Source organism: Carcharhinus amblyrhynchos, chromosome 1, assembly GCF_965287045.1.
Source record: "Carcharhinus amblyrhynchos chromosome 1, sCarAmb.v2.hapA, whole genome shotgun sequence".
Lineage (NCBI taxonomy): Eukaryota > Metazoa > Chordata > Chondrichthyes > Carcharhiniformes > Carcharhinidae > Carcharhinus > Carcharhinus amblyrhynchos.
The window spans coordinates 178,445,525-178,457,677 of record NC_137324.1 but is presented as its reverse complement, the minus strand read 5'-3'; the positions used below and the strand labels follow the sequence as shown (position 1 = coordinate 178,457,677).

Below are 12,153 nucleotides of genomic sequence, written 5' to 3'. Positions count from 1 at the left end.
TAAATTTAGCCCCTGTATCCAAATCATTGATAGCGATTATGAACAGCTGGGGCCCCAAGGACTGATCTTGTGATCTTCCTGTGCAGCAATGGCCCCCAGCATTTCCCATATCACATTAATTACTTCATTAGCTGTAGAGTGCTTGTGGAGGTCCTGAACTGGTTAAAGGCACTATACAAATGCAGCCTTTTCTTTATGGTGTAACTGTTGTTGTATCTATTAGTCTCGAACAACAATTATTCTCATCATTGGGAGCCTTGGTAGAGGTGAGCCTGCTCCTTTCCTGTTTTCTACACCAAGGTGACCAATTGTACTTTTTAATCATTTAACTCATTAATGAAAATCCATCTTCACTTTATGCTGGATCGATGGGAGCAGTTTTGGGGTTGAAATGCCAGGTACCTGATTCTTTCACCCTGCTTTAGAAACATAGAAACCACAAGCAGGAGGAGGCCATTCAGCTCTTCCAGCCTGCTCCACCATTCGTTATGGTCATGTCTGAACATCAAAGTCAATACCTGGATTCCCCGCCCTCCCCCATTTTCCTTTATCCCATTAGCCCCAAGAGCGATACCTAATTTCTTCTTGAAATCAGACAATGTTTTGGCCTCCACTACTTTCTGTGGGAGTGAATTCCACACATTCCCCACCCTCTGGGTGAAGAAATTCCTCCTCACCCTCAGTTCTAAAAGGTTTACCCCTTATCCTCAAACTCTGACCCCTAGTTCTGGACTCCCCCCACCATCGGAACATTCTTTCTGAATCTACCCTGTCTAACCCTGTTAGAATTTTATAAGTTTGTATGAGAATCCCATTGAAATTAATGGATCTCTAGTGTGTAGAATGATCCCTTTGTACGCTCAATCCACTCTTATAAGTCTTGTGAAGTTAAGTGTTTGTAAAAATTATTTAAAAACTTATAAAATTTCATTATCTGTTTTTTAAAAAAGTAGGTTTTTTTCCCATGCTGAAGAGATGTGGGTGTGCAGTACACAGAGAACACAGAGTGAAACATTGCACCATGAGGTTAGGTAGTAGAGTCAGAGGTTTACAGCATGGAAACAGGCCCTTTAGTCCAACTTGTCCACACTGCCCTTTTTTTTGAAAAACTAAGCTAGTCATTAACAACTAAGCAGGTCGGCTGGTCAGTAACGCTGCTAGGACAACAGAACATGTTTTTAAATTTTAACCAATCAATTTGAAAGAGGCATTTGAATAGCGGCAGCCTATCAGATTTGAATTTGATGTTTTGATAACCTGTAAACCAATCCTACTGGTATGTCATCAGGGGTATAAAACCAGCTCCCAGCTCCAGACAAACAGAAGACCACCTGCCACAGTTCACAGCTAGAGAGATAGCCAGCAACTGAGTCTAACAGTGTAACTAACAGCATAGAGCCACATTTATGTCTTAAGAGAGAGCCTCATCTCAATCGTAAAGGTACCAACAGAAGATTCCGGAAACAACCTGGTTGAAATTTTGAGAGTGACTAGAAATTTTTTTGTTGTTGTTAATAAACAGCATCCCATTAGTATGTTTTTCAGTTTGTTAAAAGTTTAGTTAACCTGTTTACTGTTAGTTAGGTAAATAAATTATTGTTGTTTTTCAGAGAGAGTTTCAGGTGGTTATTTTGGTTTAACCACTAAAAGCTGTTGAAGGGCAGATAACCCACCTTCTCAGCCTCACTTTCACAGATCTTGAAAGGAGGTACTTCTGTTTGGTTGAGTGTTAGTTCTCGGAGAGGAGATTAACCTTCCCCTTCATAACACAAGATTAATCCAAATGTATTTTCTTTTTCTGCTGACAGATCCCCTTACAGAATCTCCCCAGACAGGACACTTCACCAAGTGTCCAGAGAGGTTACAGGATTACTGTGTTGAAGGAGAATGTCGGTTTATACAATCTGAACAACAGCCTTCCTGCGTGTAAGTGCTTTCTGCTGGAAATATATTCAATCCTTCCCCATCCTGACTACTGACTGTAGTTTCATTGAATCTGTTCCCTGCAATTTCCATCTAACTTAGTTTGGTAAGTTTTGTAAAAAGTTTCTAATAATTTGCATTTCCATAGCCCCTCTCACAATCTCAGGACATCCCAAAGTGCTTTACGGCCAATAAAATATCTTTTTGAGTGTTGACACTGTTATAATGTAGAAAACACAGCAGCCTAGTTTGCACACAGCAAGATCCCACAAACAGTGTGGTGGTAAACCAGATAATCCAATGGTTTAAGGATTAATATTGGTCAGAGTGCTGGTGAGAACTCCCCTGATCTCCTTTGAAATAGTTCATAGGATCCCTCCAATGCAGGAGGAGGTCATTCGGCCCATCGAGTCTGCACTGTCTCTCTCTGACAGAGTATCTTACCCAGGCCCTATCCCCATAAACCTACACATTTACTATGGCTAATTTTTCTAACCTATACGCTTATGGAACTAAGGGGCAATTTAGCATAGCCAATCCACCTAACCCGCACGTCTTTGGACTGTGGGAGGAAACTGGAGCACCCGGAGGAAACCCACGCAGACACGGGGAGAATGTGCAAACTCCACACGGACGGTGACCCAAACTGGGAATTAAACCTGGGTCTCTAGCACTGTGAGGCAGCAGCGCTAACCACTGTGCCATGAGTCCTTCTGTATCCAGCTGAGAAGACAGATGAGCCTTGGATAACATCTCGTGCTGGTTAGGTGCATTGGCCATGCTAAATTCTCCCTCAATAAACCCGAACAGGCACCGGGGTGTGGTGACTAGGGGATTTTCACAGTAACTTCATTGCAGTGTTAATATAAGCCTACTCGTGACACTAATAAATTTTAAGCTCTTGTTGCTTGTGGCCGTGGACTGTTTCAGTATCTGAGGAGTTGTGAATGGCACTGAACATCGTTCAATCATCAGCGAACTTCTCCACCTCTGACCCTGTAATGGAGGAAGGGTCAAAGGTGAAGCAACCAAAGACCATCATGTGGGAGAAATCACAGGACTAATGGGGAAGAGTGGGCAGAGCGGGGGGTTATTTATCCTTATCATGTATCCACTACGGAGCATCGTTAATCAACTTGTCAGCAATGAGGGAATTCTGATTAATGCTGTTCCTCTGGATACTAAAGACAAAATACTGCAGCTGTTGGGAATCTGAATAATCGGAGATACCCGGGTCACATGGTGGGGCTTGAACAAAGTATTTGCAGCATAGAAACTGAAGACTTTGGCCCCTCGAGCCTGCTCCACCATTCATTACAATCATGGCTGACCATCCAACTCAATAGCCTAATCCAGATTTCTCCCCATAACCTTTGATCCCCTTCACCCCAAGTGCTCTATCCAGTCACCCCTTGAATACATTCAATGTTTTGGTATCAACTACTTCCTGTGGGAATGAATTCCACAGGCTCACTGGGTGAAGAAATGTCTCCTCATCTCCGTCCTAAATGGTCTACCCCCAATCCTCAGACCGTGACCCCTGGTTCTGGACTCCCCCCAACCCCCCCACCCCCCCAATCAGGAATATCCTCCCTGCATCTACCCTGTCCGGTCCTGTTAGAATTTTATAAGTCTCTGAGATTCCCCCTCATTCATCTGAATTCCAATGAAAACAATCCTAACCTAGTCAATCTCTCCTCATACATCAGTCCCTCCATCCCCGGAATCAGCCTGGTAAACCTTCGCTGCACTCCCTCGAGAGCGAGAATGTCCTTCCTCAGAAAAGGAGACCAAAACTGCACACGATACTCTAGGTGTGGCCTCAACAAGGCCCCTGTATAATTGCAGCAACACATTCCTGCTCCTGTACTCGAAACCTCTCGCAATGAAGGCCAACATTCCATTTACCTTCTTTACCGCCTGCTGCACCTGCACGCTTACCTTCAGTGACTGGTGCACAAGGACACCCAGATCCCTCTGCACACTCCCCTCTCCCCATTTACAGCCATTTTCTGTAACTGTGGGTGAAATTCTGAAATTAGAAAAGCTGGTCTTCTGACAGTTATTCACCCCAAAGCTCATTAACGTAAATTATTGAATAAAAGGTTGTTAATCAACTTATTTGCTTTTTTTTTTAAACAGGTGTAAGTTTGGATATGTGGGGTCGCGGTGTGAATTGGTGGATATGTTCTATCAGACTGGAAAACAGGACAAGTTCGTCATCATTGGTCTGATTCTGAGCATGCTGCTGCTGATCGCTCTGATTATAATCACCTATATCTGTGTGCAGTTAGGTATACTTTACTCCCATTTCTGTCGTGTCTTAAGAAAGTACAGAAAAGTTTCTGAATGTCTGAAAAAGCCAAAACAAAATATTGCGGATGCTGGAAATCTAAATAAAAAAACAGAAGATGCTGCAAATATTCAGCAGGGGTGGCACAGTGGGTTAGCACTACAGCCTCACAGTGCCAGGGACCTGGGTTCAATTCCAGCCTTGGTCACTATCTGTGGGAGTTTGTATGTTCTCCCTGTGTCCGCGTGGGTTTCCTCTGTGTACTCCGGATTCTTCCCACAGTCCAAAGATGTACAGGTTAGGTTGATTGGTCATGCTAAGTTGACCCCAACGTGAGGGGAATTAGCAAGGTAAATATGCAGGGTTACGGGAATAGGGCCTGGGTGGGATTGTGGTTGGTTCAGACTCGATGGGCTGAATAGTCTCCTGCACTGTAGAGATTCTATTCTATCTCTGTAGATTTATTGCCCATCCCTTGTTCAGAGGGCAGTTGAGAGTCAGCCACATTGCAAAGTTGAACAGAAGCAAAGTTAACATTCCAGGAACTTTCACCAGAACTGTAAAATTTGTGAGGTTGTGATGCATCACAGCGGGCGTGGTGGGGCGTCATTTGGTCTTGTGTCTCTTGTTCTTTAAAAGTGCAGTTACAAGAACATACAAAATAGGAGCAGGAGTTGCCATCCGGACACTGAACCTGCTTTGCCATTCCGTGTGATGTTGGTCGATCTACATCCACTCCACCCATCCCCAAATACTGTACAAAACTCTGGTGCGGCCGCACTTGGAGTATTGCGTACAGTTCTGGTCGCCGCATTATAAGAAAGATGTGGAGGCATTGGAAAGGGTGCAGAGGAGGTTTACCAGGATGTTGCCTGGTATGGTGGGAAGGTCTTATGAGGAAAGGCTGAGGGACTTGAGGTTATTTTCATTGGAGAGAAGAAGGTTACGAGGTGACCTAATTGAGGCATACAAGATGATCAAAGGATTGGATAGGGTGGACAGTGAGAGCCTTTTATCTTGGATGGTGATGGCTAACACAAGGGGACATTAGCTTTGAATTGAGGGGTGGTAATTATAGGACGGATGTCAGAAGTAGGTTCTTTACTCAGAGGGTAGTAAGGGCGTGGAATGCCCTGACTGCAGCAGTTGTGGACTCGCCAACTTTAAGGGTGTTCAAATGGTCAGTGGATAGGCATATGGATAACATTGGAATAGTTTAGGTTAGAGGGTCATTGGATTTGTTCCACTGGTCGGCGCAACATCGAGGGTCGAAGGGCCTGTACTGCGCTGGAATGTTCTATGTTCTATAAATCCCTTACTTCCCTTCAAATCTACTGTTTTCAGTCTTGAATATACTCAACTGTTCAGCATCTCTGGGTCAAGAATTCCAAAGGTTCACAACATGTTGAGTGAAGAAATCTCTCCTTGTCTCTGGCCTAACTGATTGACCCTCATTTCTAGAAACCCCAGACAGGGGAAAAATTCTCCGCGTGTCTACCCTGTCGAACCCTCTCAGATTCTTATGTTTCAATGCTCACCCCTCATCCCTTTGAACTCCAGAGAATATGGGCCCACACAACTCAATCTCTCCTCTCTCTCATCTCAGGAATCAATCCAGTCACTGTCCCCCTGCGCTCTCTCCCCCTCATCCTGCAAATCCCTCTTCGAGTATTTATCCAAGGCCGGATGGTCTCTTGTGCTGTGCAGTTCCATTGGTGATGCTCCAGGGTTGTTTTATTAAGGCGGTCCGTTTGGAAGTTGATGATGTAGATGAGGCTGTGGGGTCAAACCCTGCACCAAACTTCTTACTGAGTCATTATTTGGAAAATACTCTGCAATTTATTCAAAATGATTTGTATCTGGTGCAGTGTGGGTGCTGCTGGGTGTGACTTGTTTGAATAACCATCTGTTACAAGGGAAATTACTAGAGTCAGTCCCAATTACACCTGGAATGGAGTTCTTATTTCTAATTATCCTTTGTTTTAATATTCATTTCAGGGACATGGGCATCGCTGGCTGGCCAGCATTTATTGTGAAGATGCTGGCATTGGACTGGGGTAAACACAGTAAGAAGTCTCACATCACCAGGTTAAAGTCCAACAGGTTTATTTGATAGTAAACCCACTAGCTTTTGGGTTTTGCCCCTTTGTCAGGTGAGTGGAGAGTTCTCACAGAATAAACTTGTTGGACTTTAACCTGGTGTTGTGAGACTTCTTACAGCATTTATTGCCCATCCCTAGTTGCCTCCGGATGATGGTGGTGAACTGGCTTCAACAGCTGCAGTGTGCATGCTGTGGGTACACCCACAGCGTACCTACACCGAGTGTGAGCACAGTGACACACAGTATTCCAGGTGTAACTAACATGGTAGAGACACAACCCCTGCTATGTTCTCAGCAATGCCCAATATAAATCCAGCCTGTACCAGTTTGCGCACATGCCTGGCATGCTCCATACCATTTTGAACGCACGCCTGGCGTACTGTGTACCATTTTGCACGCACACCTGATGTACTGTGTACCATTTTGCTCTTGTACTCCGATCCATTCTCAGTAAAGGCGAATGTACCATTTGCCTTCCTCGTTGTGGCCCCCTTCAAATGTTTCTATATCAATGAAAGCTTCATGATTAAAGAAAGCGCGACACGTGATCCGATGAGTTTCGGTGAGAGATATTTTTGTAACGTCTCTTTCTCTGGATTTTTGTTTTCCCACAGTCGATTTCGCAGGAGGCACAAAACCAGACGGAAGCGTGGAGAAGAAATTGAAACCTTGAGCTCGAAACCGCTGGAGGGGAATGATCTGCGAGGTGGACACGAGGACGTGCCAATGACCAGTCTCGCCTGAGTGAGTTCCAGTACATTACCTCACGCAATTGGCCTGTTTGTGCGTCCAGTGTTTTATGTTGCAGTGACCGGGTTTATTATAGAAACAAGTTGCAGGGTGGAAACTACTGGATTGGCACGGTGTAAATATGTTGCAATAATGATAAAGGCAGATGATAGCTAACTCGAGCCAATGGATGGCACAGTGGGTTAGCTCTGCTGCCTCACAGCTCCAGGGACGCAGATTCAATTCCAGCCTCGGATCACTGTCTGTGTGGAGTTTGCACATTCTCCTCGTGTCTGCATGGGTTTCCTCCGGGTGCTCCGGTTTCCTCCCACAGTCCAAAGATGTGTGGGTTAGGTTGATTGGCTATGCTAAGAAATTGCCCCTTAGTGTCCAGGGATGCATAGGTTAGGGATTAGTGGGGGTAATATATATACTATATGTTATATGGGGGTAGGGCCTGGGTGGGATTGTGTTCGGTGCAGACTCGATGGGCCGATGGGGCTCTTTAGGGCTCTATGATTCTATGAATTCCAGCCTCGGATCACTATCTGTGGGGAGTTTGCACGTTCTCCCCGTGTCTGCGTGGGTTTCCTCCCACAGTCTGAAAGATGTGCTGGTTAGGTGCATTGGCCATACTAAATTCTCCCTCAGTGTACCTGAACAGGCGCCGGATTAGGGGATTTTCAGAGTAACTGCATTGCAGCGTTAATGTAAGCCTACTGGAGATACTAATAAATAAACTAAAAATTAGAGATGTGGTAGTATTGTTCAGTTTTTAGAGCAGTGCTGGCGGTGGTATATCTGGCCTTCCGTTGCCAGGTGGTATCATTCGTTATTCATGGATTGACAAACCATGGGTTTATACCCTGATTAATTCTGCTACAGGGCAAGGCATGAAGACAGGCTTCACGCCTGTTGCAGCCAGATCGGGGATTGTACCCCATACTGTTAGGGATTCTATGATTCAAATAATCATTAAGGTGCAGAAGGAGGCCATTTGGCCCATCGCATCTGCATCGACCACCATTCCACCCAGGCCCTATTCCCGTAACCTCACCTATTTAACCTGCTGGTCCCCCAACGCTAAGGGGCAGTTTAGCATGGCCAATCAACATCACCCACACATCTTTGGGCTGTGGGAGGAAACCCACGCAGACATGGGCAGAATGTGCAGACTCCATGCGGACATTGACCCGAAGCCAGAATTGAACCCGGGTCCCTGGCACTGTGAGGCAGCAGTGCTAATCACTGTGCCAGCTGCTTTGAACCACAGCTCTAGTTCGCTAAGCTAACCACACCCCAACCCCATGTTCAATACCCAGAGAAAAAAGATGTGCATTTATGTAGTGCCTTTCATGACCTTGGGATGCCGCACAGTGTTTTACAGTCAATGAATTGCTGTTGAAGTAAAAACAGAAAATTCTGGAAAAGCTCAGCACGTCTGGCAGCATCTGGAGAAAGAGAAACCGAGCTAACATTTCGATTCCATGTGAATCTTCGACAGAAAATGTTCAGTCGTTGTCGTAACGGGGGAAATGCAGCAAACCCACAAACAGCAATGTGATGGGGGCCATTGGTTTCCCCTCTCTTTCTACGCTGTAGAGGTGTAGGGTCTTTTACATTCACTGCAGTTAAACTTCTCATTTAACAATTAGCAGCACTCCCTCTATCAGTACCGCACTCAAAAGTAGCGGCTTTGATTTTTGATCTCAGTCTTGGAGCGGGACTTGAACCCACAGCTTTCTGACTTGGAGACAGGACGGTTATCACTGAGTGAGGCGGGACAGAGAGTGGCTGAGGTGAATACCAGAGAGGCATTCAGGAGGAACATAGATAAAGGAAGAAAAGAGGTTCTGATGTTAGATGAGTTGATGAGGTGTGGGTGGAGGTCCATTAACACCAGCATGGATCAGTTGGGCTGAACGGCCTGTTTCTGTGTAGTTAATTGTATATTATGATTGACTCTCGACTGCCCTTGGCAACTAGGGATGGGCACTAAATGCTGTCCCAACCAGCGACACCCATGGCCCAGGAATGAATTTTTTAGATATCATTTTACTGAGACAGGGAGAAGCTGCTTCTCTGGGGTTCTGTGTCTGAGTTGTTATCTATTTGGCAATTGCTGCTAAGTGAGGAATGATGGCTGGGGGGGGGGGGGGAATGGTCACCAGGCCCTTCACCGTCCAATCTGACAGGAGAAGCATGGGATTCTTGGTTTGATCTGATTCACTGTGGAGTGAGAGTGTGTGTCTGTGTGTGTGTGTGTGTGAGATGATGTGGAGATGCTGGCGTCGGACTGGGGTAAACACAGTAAGAAGTCCGACAACACCAGGTTTAAGTCCAACCGATTTTATTTGATGGTAAACTCACTAGCTTTCGAGGTTTCCCTCTTTGTCACGTGATGAAGGGACTAACCCCGAAAGCTAGTGCGTTTACTATCAAATAAAATCGGTCGGACTTTAACCTGGTGTTGTCAGACTTCTTACTGTGTTATAAAGAGCAGTGAAAAGTATTGTTTCTTGCGCACTATACAAAGTATGCCGTTTATAGATTACATAGGGGAGAAGGAAAGGAGAGGGTGCAGAATGTAGTATCTGTGTCGAGAAAGAAATGGTTGGATAAAACACAAGATCCTCAGGAAAGGAGATTGAAATAAACAGGGAAAGTAATGATGGCTGGGAGTGGGCGAGGGGCAGACCATGGGAAAAGGTCTGTCGACTCGGACGGGATTTTACTGTTTCGGAATGAGGGCGGCTGTAAAATCCCACCTGATATTTATTTCTATGCAGAAAGCTTTGCCACTGTTTCAAAAAGAGCATGTTTTCTTTCTCATTCTCTTGTTGCAGAACCTTTCTCGGTGGGAGTCATCTGCTGGCGGGATACTCCTTCCAGGAACGCAAGCAGCCCAGCACCGGAGCAACCGGAACATTCAAAACAGCAGATTGAAACCTGAAGGATGTGGATTAAAATGTGGGGAAAAAGAGAGGACGTGTGACTTTAAACTCAGCTGACAATGCCTGTCCTTATCCTTCACTGTGCTTTGGAGTGATGCTGCAGATCATAGACTTCAGACCACCAATTGGAAAGAGGTTTAAACACATAAGCTGGATACTAAATAATAAGGAAGGACTGAAAGGTTAGTTTACAGTTCCAGACTGGTCTACAAGTGCATCAGGAAGCCTTTCGCAGAGGAACTTCATCCATTATTACCTGGTGGAAATTAGACTCGACAGGGATGCGATGGGGAGACTGAAGATTTTCTCTTTGCTAAATTTAGTTGCAAAAGAAGATGACTAAAACAAGCAATGGTATAGGCCATGACCAGTCTCTGCTTTTGCTCCATTTGAGAGAGAAGGGGGAAGAAAAGACTTTGAATGCAGGATGCAGACTGTGTCCTGCTCCTACAACACAGTTAATGTGAATGTAGGTGGAGTGAGTAACCACTCCCTTATCACTTCTTTTTCTTAAAAGGAATCACTTTTTTGTCTAAAAAAAAGTGTTGTGATCTATTTATGAATATTGCTAAATGTGTCATAGAGGAATGAGGTTGTACCTGACAAATTGGCCGCTTCGCTGTTCCATCGCTTGTCAGTGCGTCACAACTCTGAAATAAAACACCAAAGAATTATATGAATATTAAAGTGGTTTCACTTCTCCCTTTACTGTCCCTGCAGTGGAGGGTGGGAATTCTGAAGTACAGATGGATGCATTTTTTTTGGGGGGAGGATGCTGCATTCATCTGATATTTAATAAATGTATTTCATAACTGCCCTCAAAGTTTTGATTCTTTATTAACTGTCCAGACAAGTAAAATGATCAAAAAATAGGAAGTGCTAGAGCACCCAGCAGGTCTGGCAGCATCTGTAGTGAGTGTAACTGAGATAATGTCTCAACCTAATAACCTTTCAACAGAGAACTGTGAACTGATGGGTAGTTTGATCAATCCAAGATGTGTATAAACAGAGGTGGAGAGACTCTTCCCGCTCAAAAAAGACAGTAGGACTAGGGGGCACAGCCTCAAGATCAAGGTGGGGGGCAGTTTAGAATGGAGTTGAGGAGGAACTTCTTCACTCAAAGGGTGGTGAATCTCTGGAATTCTCTGCCCGTTGAAGTGGTGGAGGCTGCCTCGCTAAATATTTTTAAGACGCGGGTTGATGGGTTTTTGATAAGAGAGGGGATTAAGGGTTATGGGGAGAGGGCAAGAAAGTGGAACTGAGCCACGACAGATCAGCCATGATCTTATTGAATGGCGGGGCAGGCTCGAAGGGCTAGATGGCCTACTCCTGCTCCTATTTCTTATATGAAACAGGAGCTGGAATAGGCCATTCAGCCCCTTGCACCTGCTCCACCATTCACTAGGATCATGACTGATCTGTTTGTGTTTCCAATTCCCACATTTCCCTCCAATAACCTTTCTTTTCAAAGAACAACACAGCGTGGGAAACAGGCCCTTCAGCCCAACGAGCCCACGCTGCCATTTTAAAATTATGAGTGCCCTCCTCTACCCATGACCTTTGTCTACACCTATTGGGGAAGATTGAGGGGAGACTAATTTAGGGGCAATTTGTTACACCAATCATCCTAAGAGCATGTATTTGGGGTGTGGGAGGAAACCGGAGTACCTGGAGAAAACCCACGCAATCACGGGGAGAATGTGCAAACTCCCACAGACACCGACCCAAATCCATGTACCTGCACAGCAAACAGTGATAGTCACTGAGCTGTCGTGTTTCCCGTCAGTTGGTCCAGTTTAAGCGTACACTAACGGCGTGAAGCACTAGACAACTCTCGGAGCAACATCCAAGAGCAGCCCTCGCACGACCCACTACGTGTCTGCCCCTTGTTGGTCAACAAGGCGGACCGAATCACCTGTGAAGTAAAAGAGAAGACATCAATAAACATGCAAAACTTAGACATTTACGGAATCCCCAGAAGTGCCAAAATAAAGCAAGTGAGCCATGAAATATGTTGGAAGGTCCAATTTCCTTGCCCAGTAAGAAGCTATCCACACCTCATCATTGTCTTAAATGGCAATCCCTCATTTTAAAACAAACTGGGTCCCTTAGTTCTGGATGCAGACTTTGTTAAAACCTTTCATAATCTTGC

General features: G+C 45.1%; 1 protein-coding gene across 4 annotated transcripts in view; it reads left to right on the top strand.

The window, feature by feature from the left end:
- Nucleotides 1–10,740, top strand: part of LOC145347981 (protransforming growth factor alpha-like) — a 181,613-nt gene extending 170,873 nt beyond the window's left edge. For 3 of the 4 annotated variants that reach the window (XM_080196064.1, XM_080196073.1, XM_080196052.1), the window contains 4 exons: nt 1,809–1,926; nt 4,066–4,212; nt 6,933–7,062; nt 9,894–10,738. In XM_080196064.1, coding sequence (XP_080052190.1) covers nt 1,809–1,926; nt 4,066–4,212; nt 6,933–7,062 — 395 coding nt within the window. In that variant the 3' untranslated portion in view covers nt 9,894–10,738. Of the gene's footprint in view, nt 1–1,808; nt 1,927–4,065; nt 4,218–6,932; nt 7,063–9,893 lie in introns of all 4 variants that reach the window. The other variant, XR_013887893.1, reaches the window with a different exon arrangement.
- The last annotated feature ends 1,413 nt before the right edge of the window (nt 10,741–12,153 follow it).